The 22,490-nt window shown below is 35.6% G+C and overlaps 1 protein-coding gene across 1 annotated transcript in view; it reads left to right on the forward strand.

Annotated features, from left to right (window-relative positions):
* CWC27 (CWC27 spliceosome associated cyclophilin) overlaps window positions 1-22,490 on the forward strand; it is a 97,413-nt gene that overhangs the window by 69,782 nt on the left and 5,141 nt on the right. Inside the window, exons 12-13 of the mRNA XM_066339760.1 lie at window positions 7,030-7,139; window positions 9,994-10,097. Coding sequence (XP_066195857.1) covers window positions 7,030-7,139; window positions 9,994-10,097 — 214 coding nt within the window. The remainder of the gene's footprint in view (window positions 1-7,029; window positions 7,140-9,993; window positions 10,098-22,490) is intronic.

The raw sequence follows: 22,490 nt of genomic DNA on the forward strand, positions 1-22,490 counted from the left end.
GAGGAGTGAGTTGTGTCATGCTGTATCAGGTATGCCTGTGCAGATGGTGCAGACACTTGCATTGTGTCTGCCTATGCTTTGAGCTGGCTGCATTAGGAAAAATGTTAGTTGACAGGCTATGTAACCACATTAATGTGATTCTGTGCCTGATTAATAAACACTACATCTCAGCCAAAAACTTGCAACCATAGTGGGAGAAATTCACTGAAGATCACAGAACTGTGAGAATAAAGGCTTAAGTCATACTGGATAAGATTGGGTCTTATTCTGAGAGGATGCTTAGGAAGGGTCAGCAGCATGACATATCTATTTTAAGTCTACTGCACAGATCTTCATTAGTATTGGCATCACATTTAGTATCATTTCTTCAAATTGTTCATATTATGTTTACTTAGTATTTTTCTGTATTTGGAGATCAGATTATTTAAGAAAGACTGGAGAGTGAAAATTTAAGTGTTTACATTGCTTCAAGAGGTCAGAGGAAAAAAATAATTCCCTCTGTACATGTTTGATTATAACCAGTCTTCCAATTTGTGAATAGTGTTCTTGACTATGCCAGACTGCTGTCAAGACCTTACTTTAAATAAGACATTTTTCTTTTATGTGACATTTGTTGTAATGATGCCAGAAATTACATCAAACACTATGATTTGAGTGCTGAATTAGTTCAGCATTTTGAAATACTTGGTCAAATATTCAAAAAAGATAGACTTTTCAAAGTTCTGTAGAGTAAATGTGGGAATGTACTTCAGTGAAATCTGCTTCAGACGTATAGCATCTGCCCAGTTAATTATATGTCAGTTTTAAATAGTAGTAGTATTTAGGAAGTAATATTTCAGTTTTTCTTGTTAGAATGTTTTTGTAAACTGACAAATAATCTGTGGACGATGAAATTTAATTGTCATACATGAGAAGACAGAAAAGCTGTAAAATACTGTCTGAGCAGGGAAACCTAACAACTAGTGTAAAAACCAACATTCAAGGGTAAGAATTCTACTGAGGCGTGTTAATACCGAGGCATTTTCTGCTTTGTTTTTAATTGTGATACGATAACCAAATGATTGAAATGTTTAGAAAATTCTCAAAATCAAGTGAGGATTCCAGTGTAACATTATGTTTTATTTCTGTTTTATTATAAAGTTTGGGTAATGTCAGGGGCACTCAAAGAATTAAGCCCTGTCTTACATGTAGTATCTTTACAAGATACTGTCTTGAAGTCTGGGACTTTAATAGGCTTTTGTGCTCTTTAGAGCACTCTGAAAATAATGAAATCCAAATTTTGATGGTTTGGGAAGGTTTTTTCAGTACTTACAGTAGAGCTGCATTATATTAATGTATAATATAATTACATTAAAGTACCACCTGGAATGTGTCATCTTTACAAAACTTTGTTTTCTCACACTTACTATTTTTTTTACATTTAATCTCCTAATACCCAGCATCCCTGTGCAGTCTCCTTCCTGCTGAAGTCTCTCTTTCCTTTTGTCTCTCTGTCTGCAGAAGAAAACAGAACAAAACCTAACTGTAAACTAGCTTTGATTTTAGTACTAATCTTAAGCATTTACTCAAAATCCACCAACATTTGAAAATTAATCGTGTTTTAGACTAGGACCATGTGCCTAAGAGCTACCAAAGTTCAGAAATCATTTACTAGGAACTTGCAGTTCACGCTGTTTTGCAAATCTGCTTTGGTCTTTCAAGTAAGTGTTTTGAAGCTCTAGGAATTACTTGTAAGATTTTATTATTTGAGTTGGCTAAATGAACTAGTAAGTTTGGTCTAGAACTGCATTTTTCACTCTAGCAAACTGAAAATATAGTAATCAGTCCAACCCTGGAAGCTCATTTTGTAGCAAATATATTGAATTGTTCACAGTTGCTAAATATTTCCTGACTCTTACCTAACTTCTTGGCAAACAGTGGCTCTTTAGGATCTTAGGCAGGCCAGAGCTATAGCAACATTAACTGAATAGTTCTTGAAGGTGCAAAGAAAACCATAAGTAGAACTAGTCCTAAGCAAAAATATACAGGAGAGGATGTTACTAATTCTCTCAAGCATAAAATTATTTCATAATGTTTTTCTGATGTATTTTTACACTGCTTTACACTAAACTGTATTTTAAGTTTCAGATACATAATATTTAAAGCTGTAATTTTTTTTTTCCAAATTCTGGAAGAAGTTAATTTTTTGTCTTGGTTATTAATTACCCAAAGTGACTCTAAGTTCTGTATTTGTAACTTCTTCTGGAATGCTATTTTAATTCCTGAAATATTACAGCATATTAGAATTTCTTTTATAATTTGTGAGGATTTTATTTGGTTTGGAGCAAAAGCAACTTCTCTTTTTTTAGTCTCAGTAAGATTTTTAAAATGAGTACTGCATACCTTTACAATTCCAAAAGGATGCCATATAAACTGAATATTGATGAGCTGGAAGTGGAATATACTGAACTAATACAGGAATGTGTTTTAGGCCCCTCATTTTAATTCACCAGAACATTCAATCATAATTTCCTTTTCTTTAAACAAGAGGTTTTCTCCCCTTTGGTATTTAGTCTAGCTATTCCATGCATTTCTTGGAATTTCTGTCCAGTAGGTATTTTATCATATGAAATGTGTCATCTGAGTTGCTAAAGAGTACATTTCAGATACTGAAGAAAATTCAAGGGCCCACCACATTTCAAACAAACACAAACCCTGCTAAATAAGCTGGGATGCCTTTTTATCTATTTATCTTTGTATGTTCTTCTTATTATCTTACCTCAGTTCTGCATAAACACGTGATTATGTATGGAAATTGCATTACAGTAGTTAATGGGATTACTTTAGCATATCAAGAATGTTTTGTAATGTAAGATATTTCAGTATTTGTAAAAATCTCCATGCTAGTTGTATCTCATCAAAGAAAATAAATCTTTCATCGATCCTTTTCAATGCTATATAGGCTCTTGCTTTTTTGTGGTGACATTATATCTTCAGAATCAGCATGAGTTTTTCTCTGTCACAATATGTATTGTTTCTACCCTTCATGTGTGTTTCTGGTAATACTTTTGCCAAACCAAATTCCCTTCTTTTTCCAGCAAGTTGTTTTACGCACAACTTCCTTATCTCTTTCTTAAAAAGGAAATTAAATCTGTAGAATTTTGTACAGTTTCTAATTACAAGAACAGTAATTACTACAAGATTTGTTGAAAAAAGTTTTTACTCTGGAAAATTGTATGCATACTCTCAGACCTGCATTTGTGTGAAATTGTATCTTATCTGTGCCACAATTGGACTTCTGGCCTTGTAATGGCAAGGTTACCCTACCTGCAGTGCTAGAAATGGAGCCCAGTTTTGAAGAGCAGTAACAGTTGAGCCTAAGCAGTGATCATATTGTTCTGATCTACCACAGACAGCTGAATTAGAATTCATATTTCTTGGTTTCATGAAATTGAAGATAAAATTGCTGTTTTGAAAACAGATATATTCTGATATATTTTTTTGTTGTTATTATTGAGTGTTTGTTATGTTGTGGAATGACCAGGTGCTTTAGAAATTAAGCTTAAAATTGCCAAACTTTCTTTTCTGCTTCACTTCTTATTTGGAATTGATCTGTCCCTAAACTGTCCACTCATTTCAGTTCAGTGACCTTGGATCAAGTTTTGCCTTTGTTATACTTCCTCTGTTTTGTAGTTAAAAACTGGCATAATTTGAATTGTTCCTTATTTAAGTGTGAGCCAAATAAGGTCTTCCATATTTTTTTAAAATCAGCCTCTTCCTTTCTGGTTTAAAGACTTCAGAATTTCCTCCTTAGCTTCAGACTATCACTGTAAACCATGTCCAAAACCCAAAGTTTTCGGTCAGATTACACCATCATGTTGGCATGTATTGGCCATATTTCAGGGGAGAAGAATCTGTCTGAAAGAGAATAAATTACTTAAATGATTTTGCCACAGTAAGATGAAGACTTTCTTTGTAGTAACTCAAGCTAGCTTACAAAAATAGCGATGTACTTATAAATTCTTTTGAAAGTAGGATGAAATGTATTTTTAATAAGGAAGGTTTTCTGTTGGGGGTTTATTCCCTTTACCTTCCTTACTGACAGAATATACAAAACAGCTTGTTCAAACTAAAGAAGAAATTCTTTACTTCATGTTATTTATACACTTTGTGGTTAGATCCTCCTAGGGAACAAGTTTGCAAGTGTCCTTTTACTTAAATTATCTTCTGCATCATGTGATACCAAATTGAATTTGTTATTTCACTTCTGTGTATCCATGTCATTTTTCATTATGTTTTTTTGTCTGAATAAATCCTCTTAGATTAAGGAGATTAATGCCAAAGTCACTATCCTTGTATTTCTGCTGAACGAGCAAGCTGGACCTAAATTTGTTAAGCATGATATAAGGTCAGGTCGATCATACAGTGCTGTTGTTCCTCTTATTTTCAATTCAGCTGCAAAAGACTTGCAGGGAATCTGGTTTGCAGACTGGGAGATAGGAAGTAGTAGTCAGCAGTCTATCAGATTTTAAAAGGTTTCATCCCACCAAGTCTCTCTCTTCTGGGCTTTTTTCTTTGCTTGCTGATCACCAGTCGGACACAAAGTAATAGTTCTATCAGATAATTCCTGCTTATCAAAAATTTAATACATAATTTCTATTAAAAAGTGGTTTTGTAGTCATTGGAGTTTTCAAGTTTTAAAATGTTAATGACCCGTTGACTTTGGGGCTCTTGAAAATCCTTCCTGTTTTGTTGCTTGCTTTAAATGTTGTGTGATAGGTTGTAAGACTTCATTAAGAGGTCCAAGCATGTTTTTAAGTAATTTTAATGAAAGATGTGAAAATAGGATGCGTACAAGGGCACAGCTCTTTCGGTTGCTCACTCTGAAGTTAGTTCAAGTGGATCTGATTATCTTTTGTCTAAGTTATGAAAAGACTTTCCTAGGAGGCAGAGATCATGAAGTTGAGGATTAGAGAACCTCTGACAGGCAAAGACCCAAGAAACAATAATCTCAAAAGAAGGCTTTAACTGAAATTTAAATTATTTGTATTAACAGTAAGTGGCACACATAGGAGTGTTATAAAAATGCACACAACTTCAGGGTAATTTTACCCTTTTTGTATGAGAATTGTATTTGAGCTCGACTTCATTAGATCAAATTTTAGTCAAAAGACCTATATGACTAAGGATCATGTCTTTAAATTCAGCATATGTATATCAAAGGGTGGATTCCAAGTTTAAATGTTTGTGGCCAGTTTGTGATGTTCGTTTTCGTACATGTTCAAGAACACTCTTCTCAGTTCTTTTGCTTGTCATAGATGGGCAGTTATGTTGATCATAGGGTAAATGTGATTCCCTTCAAAGCACTCATTTAGGTAAATGTCACCTGTTTTTCATAAGGAAGCAGATGGTTTTGTGCTTCAAATTATTTATCAAGGGGCTAAATGTTAGTAAAAGAAGACATGTTGTTTCCAGATAATCAACATGCATTTATGCAAGAAGTAATGCATTCTTTTGACAAGGGGTTGGTCTTGAAGTAAGAATAGGATTTTTAATTAGTAGAAGAGACTGACATAATAGGAGAAAATACTGAACTTTGTCATTATGTGTGGTAGTTTTTTTGTGAACTTCTGTTCTTAGTTCATCTGGTACTATGCTGCTTGAGATTTTATGGCAGATTTTATTTCATTCATGCAGCTCATCCCTAAATCTGTGTGTTTATGCATTTATCTATTTTGGTCATTCTGGAAGATGGATTTTTCTTTCTTTATCTTGCTGGTACCCGTCATACTCTGTTCATGATTATATCCAACATAACTGGAAAGCAGCAAAAAAACCTAGCTCTGAATGCTATTAAGTATGTTTGATTATTTTCCCTTTAAATACAATGTACAAAGGGTTTAAATGTTGTTTAAATACAATGTAGAAATTAAGATAAAAAGGAAATAAGATATTTTATTTGTAGAAATACATAAACAAATATTTTACATGTAGATGTATCATTACAAGTTTATTTCCTTTTATTACAAAGTCCTGTGGTTGTAAACTTCATAGAAGTCTTGAGTTGTGAGAGAAATTTAGTTTGGACTCAGAAACTTTTTCTTTATAGCTGGTAACAACCTGGTAACAACAAATTCATTTAGATTTACAGTTCACTAGCAATATATCCTGAAATTTCTTGAAACAGTTTTCTCCAAAAATGTTTTCTGATCATCATTGGAAATGGACATCCAGGGGGTTTATTCTTCTGTTTGTTACCAGAAATAACAATTGTGTACATAAATTACATGTACATAAATTTTAAGTATACTAAATCAATATGTACAGTGTCTTAATGCTATTCAAGAAGAAAATAATGTGAAAGTATGGTGTTGATCAATTTTCCAGTTCAGTTTTTGTCGCATTAAATTAGTAATAATTAATTTATTCATATTTTAATGGGACAATGAATACTCTGCAGTGAAGATACTGTTGAAAAAGACAAGAGTAGCTTTTGACTCATCCATGTATCACTTTGTTAATAGAAAAAAGAGGGGTTTTTCCTGATTGGTAAGATGGACTCTGTTTAAAATTTAAATGTTATTGGGTTTTTTCCCTATTGGAAAATCAAGGATTTGATTTGTGGCTATTTCAGCCTACAAAAGAAGAAAACTGAATTTTTCTATAAATTGTATTTGTCTACTTTTAAACAAATAGTCACAGAGTATTAAGGCACATAACATTTCAGCTGCTGCAAGAAAGATCTTCAGAAATGAAGGTCATCTGGTTAAAGGAATCTCAACAGTTTTCATCAGAGGTTTTATTTCTGTTATCCTGCTTTCCCTGGCTCCATAGTAAAATATAATTGAAACAAAAATCTTTTGACTCATTCTCTGCCCAGTACAGTGTTGTGTTTTTCATTTCAGCAAGTAGCAAATCATTCTACTGCTGAGAAAGCAATACAACTAAAATGTTTTATGGGAGTGTTTTGCCTGGTATTTTATCTCCAAAAAGACACTAAATCATGAAACCAAATTAAATTTGTTTAACCAAATACGATTCCTTATTCAGAGGAGGACCCTGCTCCAAACAGTGTTGTTGAAGAATACCTTCAGGAGAAGAGAAAATATGAAGACAAGCGAAAGCAGCAGCCAAAGAAAGGAGTATCCCGTGAAGATCAGGTAATATTTTGATGGCCTGGACAACAAAAATCCAGAAAATTAATTATGTTCATTTTTGAATATGTTTATCTCTTCATTTGTATAAAAGAAAAGTTTTTAAGATCTGTTGTTTCATTTTCCATTAAAAGAAGGTTATTATTCATAAAAAACAATATTTTAATTACCGAGGTAGACAGGTAAGTGAATTTTCAATGTGTGCTTGAAAGGGTCCCAGTTTAGTTATTAAAATCTTCTGAAAGGAAATGCTAGTCATGAAGAGATGTCCTTGGTTGCATTTGTGAGAATTTGCATTTCTTCACGTTAGGCTTTCCTTGCCATGAGATTGGGACATTGCCGTAACACTGGGACAGAAGTTTACATGGTTGGCATTTGTTCTAGCTGGGGTTTTTAACATTTTAAATTACAGTTTAAAAATATTAAATTCATCAGTATTTCTTGTTGTAGTGAAATTAAAGAAATAGTTTATAAGTACTGTAAAAACAGAAGCTATTTTAAATACACTGAAAATTATTACTCAAATTAGTTAGAATGTCTGTAGACTTTAGTAGGTGAATATGAGCAAAATGAGGTTTGCTGTACAAAAGTATTCATTTTTTCTAAAATAGTCTGAAATGGTTGAATATATGAAACTACTTGTGAAGTGGAAATACCATCAACTTAAAATCTGTGCTGTACATCAAACTCATTGGTTTGTAAGAGCATCTCAATTCAGCTACGAAGATGTTCCTGTTCACATGTTGAATCTAGAAGAGATTGGAAACCTGATGCTTAGTAACTTCAAAGCAGCATTTGGCAAACCTTTATATATGCAGCAAGCTGATTTACCTCTAAACTAAGAAGTTTATGGAAACTTTGTACATTCAAAATCCCATTATCTTTGAATCAAAGAGAACTGAAGCTCTATTGGCAATGTGCTTCAAGGGACTTAAAACCATGTCTAATGAATTTATATCAGCCCTGTACTGGACATTTCTAGAAAACAAGATGATATGATAGTGATATATATTCTATTAGATCTTACATTTTTTTAAAATAACCTTGCTGGCAACTATTCAACAATAATTAATCAAGTTCTTTGTAATCTGTTTTACTTGTGGAGAGCCTCTTCTAGTCTCACACTTCTTGTAACTGATCTTACATCACAATACCATTTTACATCCTTAGTGCAGTAGGAAGAGGGAGAAAAGGTGTATTTCCCTAAAATACTAGGTAATGGAAGTCCTAGCCCTTCTATTCTACAAGGGTCAAATTTTAAAGTTATTTGAAGGACGGTATAGCATCTAGTCATTCACTGCAAAAATGCCTGCTAAGATATTTCAAAATTACTTCTGTCATCAGGTCTATTCACAGGAATGTTGTCACTAGAGAAAATGAGACAAGAGATGAGGAATGTGGCTTTTGTTGGTCACAGTTTAATATTAAGAGGGTCAGTTTGTTTCCTTCTGATGACCTAGGCAAAGATTTGCTGTCTCAGGTGTTGCAAGTACAGAGTTCATTTGCATTAGTATGGAAAGCTATAGAACTAGTGATTTGCAGGCAAAAATATCCTCAAAACTTTCATCTCTCTCATCTTAAACAGAAGATTAGACAGAAAATAAAGAAAGTAAATGCAAAAAAAGTCTCCCAAAATCTGCCCTTGGCAGTGCTAAAATATGTTTTTGAAAGAATTCAAAAGCCAGGAAACTCCTCAAGTTAAGATTGCTCCCAGAAGGAAATTTGATTCCAGTGAACACTTCTGGTATTTCCTATTTCTGTTTTCTATTCTTGTTTAGTTTTTATTCTTTTAAATTTGAAAAACTTGACCAAACAAAACTACACAGCCGTAGAGAGGTGTTTTACAACATAGGTTGCCAACCTATCACCTACAAATCAAATGTAGCCTGCCACATAAATTCAGTTAGGCACTTACTCCCTGGTGCTTTTGTTTTCAGGAATGTCTCAAATATCAGGAAAAAAAAAAAAAAAAAAAAAAAACCAAAAAAAAAAAAAAAAAAAAAAAAAAAAAAAACAAAACCAACCTGTGGGCTGTGCAAATTATTCATATATTCTTCACTCTTTTTTTAAGAGCCCCCCCCTCTACCATCACAAGGCTCAGACATATGACTTTAGTATAATCAAACTCCCATTTGAGATGACCATAAACAAGAGCTATGGTATGATCTTCAGGTGTCATCTGAGATTTGTTGACTTCATTGTCCCTGAAAGATCCGGCAGTGTCCATCTGAGAACAGAATAGCAGATTTAAATGAGTATGAGCTTTATGTGTGCAGGGTAAGAAGCTGTATCTGCAGAATTAGTTAAGCTGGTTCATTTTATTTGGGACAAAAACTTTGAATGTTTTCAATGTCCACACATGATTTAAAAAATTATCAACAAAAGTCTATAAATATCAGTTAAACTGGGTCTTCAAGGCTTGAATGGTTTGTAATTTATACAGTGATTGCTTTAAAAGAGGACAATAGCACATCCAAAAAGTAAAATTCATTGTCAGCAGTGTTACTTAATCAGCTGTTTTATTCTGTTAGTAGCTACAAGTATTTGTTCCTTAAATGTGCATTCTTATTTCACTAGATGGGGAAAGAAGTGCTTTTTCACACCTGACAGGCCCCTCCCTGCCTGCTCTTGTTGCCTCAGCACTCCTCCCCACTCACTCCATGGGTGTCCTCTGTGCAGTCCCTGTCTCACACCTACCATCACCTCTCACTCTCTACCTGCCTCTTGAAAGTGTTTCTTACAAATTCATATGAAAGATTACTCTCCTTGTACTTTCTCCTCAAAATAGTAAAAATTATTGTATGTGCCTGTTGGTGTGTAGAAATACACAACTTCTCTAAACCCATATGTGTAATTTCAGACACTGGCATTATTGGACCGATTTAAAAGCAAATTAACCCAGGCAATTGAAGAAACTCCTGAAAATGAGTTTTCTGAACCTGACGTAGATAATGATGAAGGATGGTGAGTGTTTTTTGTTTGGATTTCTGTGTTTTCCTGCTGTGCTAACATAGTCTAACTGGTAAGTATAACTTTGAGTAGCAGAAAACACCAAATGTAAAGGCAGCTGCTTTGTTAGGAGTCAGCTAAAAGGCACTACTGGTTTAGCACTCTGAAAGAATAAGGCATGAAAGTACATGACGTTTAGCATTCTGTAGTTTCAGATCCTTCTAAAACTGTGTCTTGGGGGTGGTAAGTATTTTTAAATGATGGATGAGATGAAGATAGACTGACTCATCTGAAGTGCAGGGTGACCCCAAGACAGTGGGCGATTACTGAAGTTGATAAAGCACTGCAGAAGTTACTGCCTCAGTGCCTCCCAGTCAAGGAATCAGTGTGTACCCTGTTGTCTTATGTTCTTCTTTCATGCGAACTACCCACCTTAGGTAATCAGTAGGGATAAAAACCAAAATGGTTTGAAGTGTGATCTTGAATCTCTAGGCTGCATGCTGTTAAATGCTTGTAAAAGCATACATTAATGCAAAAATGCATAAAATGCCTGGAAAAAAGAAAAGAAATACTAACAAAAAAAATTGTAAGGATATGTCATCTCTGTTTATAAGGCAAACACTACAGCTTGTCCAACAAAATAAGCTGTCTCTGCCCAGAGTTTTTTTCATAGTTGTGTGCATAAGCCATCGAAGCTACAGCAAAATCACCAGTAAAATAGAAACTTGAACAAAGTTCTTGGCAAATGTTTCAAGACAACCAGTATTTCTGTATCTCAGATGACTTAAAATTATTTTGTTGCTTCTTCAAATAGTGTTTTCTTCCTTTGTTACGTCTTTTCCTACCTCAGGCTCTTTGAGGATGAGAGATAACATACTATATAAATTTCAAGATCCTTGGATTTCACTGATATTTTGAGATCCTTATGTGCTACCAAAGTGCTTCAAGTCCTCCAAAAATTACAGTGCAACTATTTCACTTGGAAGGGACCTACAAAAATCATACAGTCCAACTGCCTGACAGCTTCAGGGCTAGCCAAAAGCTATAGAATGTTGTTTAGGTCATTGTCCAAATGCCTCTTGAACACTGACAGGCTGGGAGCATTGATCTCCTCTCTAGGAAGCCTGGTCCAGTGTTTGACTACCCTCTTGCTATAGAAATATTTCCAGATATCTGGTCTGAACATCTCATGTCCAGAGTAAGATTCCCTTATCGGGCCTTTTTACAAACTTGATCTTGATACCAAACATTTTCTTGTCACAGTAATATGACCAGTCTCTTAAATACTTCTATGGAGTTCAAACATATCTTTATCTTTCATATTTCTTTCTGAGTAACTACTGATACCTAATGGTCAGTAATGCTATCCACTGTAATTCCTACTGAATGAAGTGCTGTAATTTCAGATTATGAAGTTGTATTTTATACAACTTTTTTTTATTGACAACAATATTACATTCAAATCGCAAAAAAACAAATACTTAGACTAATATGAAACTAAATAATAGACTAATAATATCATATTAATTTTGCAGCTCAATAAGTGTTCATGTTAACTTTACAGACAGATGAGGCAGTCTGTTTTCAAATAATTTACTTCTAGGCCAACTAAATTGTAAAATGTATGTTACACAAATTGGCTATAAACAACATTAACAAAGTAATGAAATCTTCTGAAAGCTATTAATTGTTGTGTGAAGCACTCAGTAAGTAAAATTGCACATTTTGGATTGTTTACATTTTCAGTACCTTTGTTGTAGAGGAATATTTGAGATAACTATAGTGACTTTATGCTTTAAAATTCTTTCTTAATTTGAATCTTCTCAAAAGACAGTGATTTTACTTTGATTTTTGTGAAATACAGTTAGCGTATGGCATATGCATATATGATACGCACAAACAACATGATTCCTTCAGGCCATTTTGTAGGTCATGGTTGATGTTTTTATGGGAAGGGAAAGCCTGCCAGTGTGCTTTGCTCTACTGTCAGGGTGTGTTATCTGAGGTAAAATGATTGCCTCTAAGACATTTTTATGTGTCCATGAGTGGCCACACATTGAGGTATAATTTTCATTCTCTGTCAAGATAGAAACCATTACCAATTTGTTATGTTTTCTTTTGTTTGGCAAACTTCTCTCTGCATATTTGGCTGAGCTGCTGTATTGGCATGGCGCATAGCAGACGTTTGGGCACTTTTCAGCAGCATTCTACTTTTTATGCAATAAAAAATGAAGAAATATAACTCTATTGTAAACAGTGTGTATGGTGTTTGATAATTATTACCAGATTTTACTGTCTTAAGAACGCATCTGAGGAACTGTTGTGAGGAGTGCTGAAGAGAAATGCATAAGACCAAGTTTTAATGTGGGATATCAGAATCTTTGCTGAAGCATTTTATTGTAACCTCTACTGCTCTGTAAGAATGATTATCTATATTTGTCTGCAGCAATCAAAATCCAGTTTCCCTTACAGTATTTCAAAATAGCATAATAAACATGGTATCTGCTCAAAGAAGGGGTTAAAGAATAAAAGTGTCTGACGGTAAGGAAGTAGACAAAATTTTACAGCATCTGGGTACCTTAGAAAGACATTGTTGATCTGAGTTCTTCCAGGCATTATTTTCCTTGTGGCTTCATATTGAGAACTAGTGCTTGTGCTTTCCTCATAATGATTTTTTCAATGTTCTCAGTACTTTTTGATTAGTAGTTGTTCTTTGTTTACAATCCAAATAAGAAGGACTCAGATGCATTGCTAGATTCTTCTCTTTCTTAAAGGTTGTGTAGAGTTCTGTAGAGGTAGATAGTGATTATTGGACAGAACTCCATTACATTTTTGGCTTAAAATCTTAAACAAGACTTTTCCCCAATATGTAGGTGAGGTCAGTCACAGTGGCAGTGAGGTGTCCCTTGCTTAGAGACTAAAACTGTGAAAACCAAATATGTCACAACAGAATACCCAGCTGGAATAGTTTGTCTGCTTGATACTTGCCGCTTGGATTACTTGATTTGCATGAATTTGAAAGAGAAAATATTGCACAGGCTACACTTACTCAGAACACTGCTGCTACTCATCTTGTTTAGGCCTTACTGTAACACATATTTGTAACATTTGTAATATTATGTAATGCAGTTGCGTGCGTGTGATACCTATTCGGGTAGTAGTGACACTTCAGGGTTCTGATGATAATACAAAATAGTTGCAGCTGTAGTCAAATGCAGATTTAATTCCAGAAGGTGTTACAGGAACTGCAGGTAATGAAACTAATGATGCAGATCCTGTGAACATGACAAAATATTTTTCAGAGAGAGAATCCAGCAATGGGATAAAAAGTGCTGATGCAATCAAGTGTATTCAGAAATTGATTTGATTAATCTGTGCAAAATATTCCTCTTCTAAGAGGATAAGAGTGGTACACAGTACTGTAAAACACTCTTCCATCAAGTAATTCTGAGAGTTCCAAGTGCTTCTTTCAAAACGTGAAATTTGAGACTAGATACAACACTCAGCTAAGTCTTTATCATGTTGAGGGGAAGGATTACTTTTTTGTTGCTGCTTTTTTCATTCCTGGTTTTCAATCCTTTCTAAGCCACAAATCCTTTCCTATTGAATGGTTGCCAAACTTAGTTCTGTCCTGTACCCATACTGTTGATCACTCTTACTGGAATTAAGCCCTTGCACTTTTTTAATTGTACCCCATTTTTCATACTGCTAGTCCTGTTTTCCAAAATCACATTAAGTCTAAATAATCAAATGAACATTCAAAACTTCATATTATGCATATGTTCTGTAATTATATTCTTCTCCAGTAGAGCTGGAGTAGTAAGTTCATTTCCAGTAAGTGGAAATGAACTAACCTACCATTACCACATGGCAGTTTTCACTTTTACATTGAACTGTGGCTGTCTACTCCTAAAGACAGGGCTCTCCAGCTGAATTATACATGCTTGTGAAACATAAGAAATAAATCTACAGTTTCCTTTATGGAATACTGGCTTTTGTGGAAGGAACAGATTCTCTGCTATAAAAATGCATATCATGTCTTAACCAAAATTCTGTACTTAGATTCTTCTCTTTCTGATCTTTTAAGCAATTAGATGCTTCCTGAAACTGCAAGACTTTTTGGCACACTAAACTATATCTAGTGCTAGACAGGTTTTGGGTTGGTGAAGTTTTCTGTAGTAAGGGGGCCACCACATTGCTTTTTGAAAAAGCACCTAGTTGCCAGATCAATTTAGCACATATCTGTGTAGGATCTCCCTTATTTATACAGTCTCACAGACAAAATGCACGAAAAGGTTCAGGTATCAACTCCAGTACCATTCTTGAATTTAAAACTTAATCATCCTTAACAAGTAACTGAAAACTCAGGATGATCATCACTCCATACCACTGAAATACCATACATTGCACACAAAACCAATCAAGTGTACAGAACCTTATAAGACATGGACGAAGGTTAGGAAATTGTGGTGGGTCAATTTTATGATTGAAAAGATACCCCCATTTGTTCACTTTTTGGGACTAATACTCTTTTAGTGTCTTAATCAGTGGCAGAGGCAATGGCATGAAGTGCACCCTCAGTACATTTGCAGGACGCTGAGCAGGGTAGGTGACACTAAAGAAAAATGGGATGTCATCCAGGGGCACCTGGACAAACTTGAGAAGCAGGTTCATGTGAATGTCATGAAATTCAGCAATGCAAAGGTGATGCATCTGGGCCAGGGCAGTCCCAGACAAGAGCCCAGACTGGGAGCAGCCCTGCCCAGAAGGACCTGGGGATGCTGCTGGATGGGAGGCTGGACCAGCTATGGGCACTGACAGCCCAGAGAGCCAGACCTGTCCTGGGCTGCATCCAGAGCAGTGTGGGCAGCAGGGCCAGGGAGGGGATTGTGCCCCTCTGCTCTGCTCTGCTGAGAGCCCACCTGCAGGGCTGCATCAGCTCTGGGGTCCCAGCACAGAAGAACATGGACTTTTTTAAGCTGAGATGGATCACAAAAATGATTGGAGGCTGGAATGTCTCTCCTGTGAGAAAAGGCTGATGAAGCTGGGGTTTTTCAGGCTAGGTAAGAAGAACCTGGACATACTTTATGGTAGGTGGTAGGTATTTCAGTAATTAAAGGGTGATTAAAAGCAAGAGGGAGAATGGCTTTTTAATTGGGCAGATAGGGACAGGATGAGGGGTGATGATTTTAAATTAAAAGAGGAGAAATATAAATTAGATGCTGGGAAGAAATTCTTTACTCAAGAGACTAGAGACACAAGAACAGGTTGCCCAGAGGGGTGGCAGATGACTGACACATGGCAGTGGGGTTGGACTGGGTGACCTTTAAAAGTCCCTTCCCAGCTACACCATTCTGTGATTCTATAATATGAACATTGCATTGAGGTAATATTCTGTTCCTGCTTAAAAAATTATTTCCATACTGGTAATCTGAGTTCTGATAAATATGGTTTTACATTGTTACTTCTTCAGTTTTGACTTCATGAAAGATGCCAAATTCATCCTGTTAGACCTTCAATATTCAGTACAAACTGAAATACTAACATGTGAAAGTTGTTCCTTATCAGATGAACATGATTATGTGAAGTGCATTAAAGTTGCTGCCACCAGAGAATCAGCCAAAAGCTGTATCATCCTTAGTAGAAGGATTTGGTCTGTTATTAATCCAATGAGTTCACAAGTCAGGGCTGCAAGCAGACCCCCAGTTGACTTTAGAGTTTGTGTTTCAGTGAAGCCCAGTAATTTTTCCTTCATTCTGCACCTGGCTAGAAGTTTAGGATTTCTTTTTTGGGATTCAGATCTCATCACTGGCCTTTATCTACTCCCAGTAATGCACTCTGCAGCCTTTCAGAATTTGACTGAGACTGCCAGCATGCTACATAGCTCATTTAATTAATAGCACGTGATGCCAGTGCTTCATAACTGAACCACTTGCAGTGTTTCCTGGGTGGAATGTAAGGTGTTACATGTGAAACATAAAGCTTCTTAATCTTTAGAAGAGATCAGCTTTTTCCTTCCGTGTGGAGTGCTGTCACAGCTGTAACTAAGCGACAAATGTAAATAAGTCACTTAAGTATTTTTGGAAGTATGTCTAGACTCTGAAACTTAGTCTTTATTTGAAATAACATAAATCCATTCAGCTTTCAGATATGCTGTGGGACAAAAAAGAATGAGTAAATTGGGAATTTGGAATGAGGTGGTAGTTTTTCACATGGTTTTTCAGTCTAAAATTCTTCTGGTTACTTACTTTTGTTGAGTCTAAACTATTCTGAATGTTGTTTAATTTGTGGTATAGGAAAAATAGACTTTTTAAAATCGAAGTGAAAAAGTCAATACCTGAAAATATCAGGCAATTTGCACAAAAGGTTGTTGTGAAAATTGTGTGACAGTAAAGATCTTCTATTTTAAAGAAAAAGTTATTTCATATGTTGCTTAATTGGTGGTTTCCTGTCCTTGTTGTGTCTTTAATAGTGTTGTTGGAACTACTGTGCTTCAAGTTATTTGTAAAAAAATCTCATGTAAGATAATGAGGATTAAAACCAATTCAAGTGAATTTAATGACATGCTTACTTTAATGCACTGTTTAAAATCTCATGTGTCTTAGAAAGCCTTTAAACAGATCTTCTTCTTGGTCATAAAATATTTTGATGTGCACAAGTGATGCTTTACATAGATCATATCACCTGATTTTAGCAGAAATTGAAAGGAATAGGTCTGGTTTTATTTATTTATTGGCTTTGTGGGCAAAAACTCACAGCAGTTCAGTGCTAACCATTTAAAGTGCAGCCTGGTTTGTACAAGTCAGATACTGTAATCTGTTCCAAATTCTGAATTTCAGACAACTGTCACTGAGACCAGTTAAATATTGTGGCAACATTGGGTGCTAATCCTGAGCTCTTTTTGCCAGGACAATAATTGCAATTTGAGTGTACAGTTTTTTACCCAGTTTGCAGAGATAGATTTCTCTTACTCCAGAGCAAACAGAAAATGGATCTGTATATTGAATGAAGGTATTCTCTGTCCAGCATCAATAATTATGCCCTCTGTCTCCTTTTAAAAATGTTTTTGTTCATAATACAAGGAAGTCTCTTTTCAGAATATTTATGATTGGTTTCATGAAAATTGTGGCACAATTAGGAGTGGAAGCACACAATATTTTACTTACCTTGCATCCTCACAGTAAAAGGTTTTGTAACAGAGAGATTTGGGTCTTATAACAGTATCACGGCATCACTTTTCAGTGTCTACTGTTGTAGAGTGTAGGCTAGAATTGGTTTTGACTTGGGTCTTTTTTAATTGAAATTGCAGTTTCAGAATCAAGTAAATGTTGAAGTTAGCCAGACTGTCTTTATATTACAGTATTTAATTTCAGTTAAGAACTAAGTCATGATGCACACTGTCAATGTTTAGTCCATATACATTTGATAATGTGTTCCATTTTATTTCCAGGATTTCCTATTTACTGCAGCATATACTATAGAGATTTGCAGTGTGAAATTCTTCAGGATAGACACCTCAGAGTATTGGTTATATTTCTTTTATAAACTTCATTTTATATACATTTTATAAAGCACAGGTTTTTCTTTCCTACAAACCCTCAAAATTAGAGTTATGAAATATGGCTTCCTCAAGATTAGCACCAGTCTTTGCAGCTTCAGTTTCAGAAGCTTAACTGTGACAAACACAGTAAACCCCTGAAAACTAAGCTGCAGTCTGTTTTACATGCTGATGCTAGCTTGGGGAATGACAGAAAAAGTGCTGCTGTAATTTATGCCAGTGAGGCACAAAGATGGATTAAAGCCATGTTTGCTCCCCTCCTCCCATCCAGACTTGAGCCAGCGTTCCTTCACTAGTCTGGAAAAACTGGCTCTATATTAGGTCTCTCCTGCTAAGGCCATTGATTTACTCAACTACATTTTTTAAAAGTTGACAAAATACTTACTTGATTTTTACAAAGGATAAATGAATGCCAGAGGTCTGTATTAGAAACACATTGGAAAGAGAGGTTTCTATTTGGCAAAAAAATAAGCGTTTGTTTGGGTTTTAGTACTGCCACTAACCTTTAAAGGAAGAAAGAAAAAAACCCTTCTGCTGTAAATCTTCCTTTTTTTTCCTCCAGTTTCGTCTCCACCTTCACCCCTGTACTGCTAGAATATGGTCAGACCTTGCTTGATCTGTAAATGCCAACCCCTACCCCACTTTAGTCAGTAATTCTTATTAACAAATCATTCTTCTGCTGACATTGTGTATTGATTGCCTCTAGCTGTTCAGCATGTCTGAGAAACTCAAAGCATATTAAGCAGGGGTTTTTGCTTGTTTATTTTTTGTTAATTCCTCCATAGCTGAGCTTATTTGGACTAGGCATCTGAGTTTTGACTACTGTTTGAATTAAATTCAGAGATGATCCATGCTTCAGTCAAGAGATATCTAGTGTTAGATTTACTGTCTGGAAATCTGACTTTTTTTATTGCCAGAAAATCTAGTGAAGAGAAGAAATAATCTTCTAAATCTTTATTAGCCTGACTTAAGCTTCCTGCATATTAACACATGTTTTCAAGCACCGCAACTTCATCTCATTGAATGACAGACATATTTAAGAAGTAAGGATGTGGATGTATTCAGATATTCAGAATGAGGTGGGGGGGGCAAAATAAAAGGGAGGTTGTCCAGAGAAATCTGAATGTTCTGAAAATCTGGGTATTTTTCTGCTAGAAATTCTCTCCTCTGCTTTCTTTTCACTCCAGTCTGTGCTGTGGTGATAGAATAATGCCTGACTGCTTGTGTAAACTTGGGGAGGTGACTGACTGACTTCAGAGTATCAGATGTTGTACAAGCCATTGCCAGAGACAGGATGCTAGACTGGATGGATCACTGGTCTATTCCGGTATGGTGGCTCCCATCTCCTTGTAGTAAATGCTGTGTAGAGTTTTTCTGTACTGGTGTGCTGTCTGGAAGAACATCTGGAATTTGCATTTTAGTCTTCCATACCAATCTACTCAACCAGGAGCAGTTGTCTATTTAAAGCATCTGTCTTCTTGCATCAAACTACTTAACATTTTTGTGAAGGGGTCAAAGATGTAATGTAAATATACTATATATATTAATTGTTATAGAGCAGAAGCAGTATCAAGACAGGATAACTGAATTTTATAGAGAAAAGTATTTATTGCTTGAAAAAGTAAGTCATCATATTTTTACATAGTTCTCCTGATACTATGAGATCTCATCACATTTTCCCACAGATTATCACTGAATAAGGTGAGCTTTTTCATAGTAAGGTGATTTCCCCTTCTCTTAGAAGGTTACTTACAATTAAATGTTCTTTCAAGAAAAAAGATTTTTAGTACTGTCTTGAACAATCCATGGAAACAATACTACATTAGTCTTCACCAAGATTAGGTTACTTTGTTGTTAGCTTTGCAAAATCTGGTATCTTTGGGGTTCTTTTTAAGCTGGAGGTCCCATGGTTAGTGAAACTATTCATTTCTTTCTATAATTTTGGCAGTGATTATCTTGTGATAAAACTAAGGATATACATTCAAATAAACTATCTCATAAAGTATTATTTTAAAGATAGCTGTACAAGTTCTGTTCTCATCATTTTATGCTGTAGGCAACACAAAGAGAAAATAGAAACAATTAATTATTTGGTCTGTGGAGGGCCCAAAACTCGCTGGTTGTTCTGAAGAGCTTAAACTAATTTTCAATCCTCCACTAATTCAAATATACAAATTGAGAGGGCTAGTTAAAGTTAACAGAAGTGTACAGGCTGACTCTTTATAATATTTTTAAAGCAAGTTTTCATCCATTTTACTTGCTCAGCACTGCGGACATTTATTGCTTTGTGCAAGAGCAGCAGTAATACCTTTGTTGTTGTTGTGGTTTAACCCAGCCATCAGCCAAGCCTGAGGCAGCTGCTCACTCACTGCCCTGCCAGCAGGGTCCGAGAGAGAATCAGAAGGGTAAAACCTGAAAAACTCATGGGTTGAGATACACACAGTTCAACAGGGAAAGAACAAGCCCCACACGCAAGCAGAATGAAACAAGGAATGAATTTACTGCGTCCCATGGGCAGTTCAGCCATCTACAGGGCTGCAGGGCCCCATCATCCTGCATGATAGTAACTTGGGAAGCCACACTCCAAACATCTCCCTTTCGTCTTTCTTCCCCCCACTTTATATACTGAGCTTGATGCCACATAGTCTGGAATATCTTTTGGTCATTTGGCGTCAGCTGTCCTGGCTGTGTCTCCTCCCAGCCACCCCCAGCCCCCTCACCAGTGTGGCAGGAGAAACAGAACAGGTCTTGGCTCTGTGTGAGCTCTGCTCAGCAATAACAAAAAATCACTATATTATCGACCCTTTGTTCAGCACAAATCCAAAGCACAGCCCCAACTCTACATTAGCCAAAAGCAGCACAAACAACTGAAAGCTGAAATATTGTAAGCTAGTAGACTCTTGTGGGTCTTCCAGTTAACCTCGGGAGAGTGCAGGGGGGGGCGGAGTTTATAGCAACAGTAAAATTTAAAATTTCTCTGTAAAATCTGTATCATAATTACTAACATGGATTGAGAAGATAGTTTGAAGTAGTAAGTATTTTATGTGAATCTTTAACATTTGAAGTGGACTGCAATATGGCACATAGCTGTGTTTGTAACTATTTACTAACAACTCTTGTTAGCATTTTTTTAACATTTAAAACTTCTGTGGAATTACTGATTATTTGGATTTTGCTAGATCTGAATAGCAAACTTTATTTCTCTTTTTAAATATCAAGACAATAAACATGAAAAATACAGGATGTTATAAAAAAATTTTAAAAAGGGACAAGGTGTCCTATCATTAGGAAGGGAGATGAGGAAGAAAAACAAGGAATGTGGAATGGTGAAAACAAGTACTGAAAAAGAGAAAGAGTGATATCTCCTAGTGCTAACTATCACAGCAGAAACCTATGATCAGAAATTATTACTAGACAGTACTGTGTAAGTCAGTGTCTTTTCCCAGTTATCAAGTGATAGGACAAGAGCATGTGGCCTTGAGTTGTGTCAGGGGAGGTTTAGATTGGATATTGGGTAATTTTTTTTTGCCATGAAGGCTGTCAGGCACAGGAACAGGCTGCCCAGGGAAGTGGCTGACTCACCATTCCTGGAGGCATTTAAAAGCATGTAGATGTGGCACTTCAGGACATGATTTAGTGGGCTTGGCAGTGCTGGATCAACAGGCAATTTTGCTGATCCAAAACCAAACTCAGTGTTTCTATGGCTCTCTGATTAGAAGCTTAGTTAAATTGAAATACCTGGTTTGGCACACTAGGCATGGTAGAAATGTGTGATACAGTGTAAGGTTTAAATACCAAGTGCCACAGAGAGATACAGGCTTTTGTAGGTAATTAAGCAGAGCTCCAGTACTATGAGTTAATGAGACAAACAGTACTCAAGGAAATAGTTTTGCGAAACATTTTTGAGACAGAAGTGGCTGTGTGAAACTGATAATTAGAGTGATTAATCCATCTATGAGACTGGGTCTATCATGGGTATTTAGAATATTAGAATTAAGAACTTACTTAAAGATCAAAGAATTAAAGAATTAATCTAAGAATTAAAACTTACTTGAAGTACTTGGTAAAAAAATGGTTTTTCTTTTAATGATTTGTAAGGGAGAGAAATGTGAATTACAAGACTCCTTTGGATGAAAAGAGGGATGATGTTACACAAGAAGGAAAACAAATCTGGATGGTGAGACAGGGCAGACAGAAGCTACAGAATTTGCTTACAAGAGTTGTATTACACAGAGCACTTAGTGGTAGTTGCAGATTTCATTAGAGACACAAACATACTTCCTCTCTCCTACTGTATTGTGCTTACAAAATTATTTGTAAAGCTCTTGGACACATTTATGCAAGGAATGATGACAGCAGCCTGATCCAAGAGGCTTATTTTGCTTGTAGCATCTCAATTTAAAAATAATAATAATAAAAGGGAAAATATTAGATGTTAGTAATGTATTTTCTCCTTCAAAATTCCCTTTGTTTTATGGCCTTGACATTCTTTTTGCCTTGTTCATTCTCTTGTTATCTTGTCTTGATTCAAAATTTATGCTTCTTTTACTTGTCATTTGACAATTTTCTTCACTTGATATATATTTTGATAAGTCTTCCTCTCCTTCCTCTCTGTTTTTGTTCCTCATTCTTATGTTTTTTTAGTCTTTACCTTCCTTAATATTTTTTTTGGTAGTCCCTTAACTCTCTCTGAGTGTTTCTCAAATGTCTCTATTCTTCCTCTGCCACCCACTACTCTGCTGGGAATGGAGAGATTGCCAGTGATTTCATTCTTCCACAACAGCCTGGTTTTTTTTTCCTTTGGGAGAGAGATCTTTAATCTGTGTATTCTCATCTGTCCACTTGAGTTA

Source organism: Sylvia atricapilla, chromosome Z, assembly GCF_009819655.1.
Source record: "Sylvia atricapilla isolate bSylAtr1 chromosome Z, bSylAtr1.pri, whole genome shotgun sequence".
NCBI classification, from domain to species: domain Eukaryota; kingdom Metazoa; phylum Chordata; class Aves; order Passeriformes; family Sylviidae; genus Sylvia; species Sylvia atricapilla.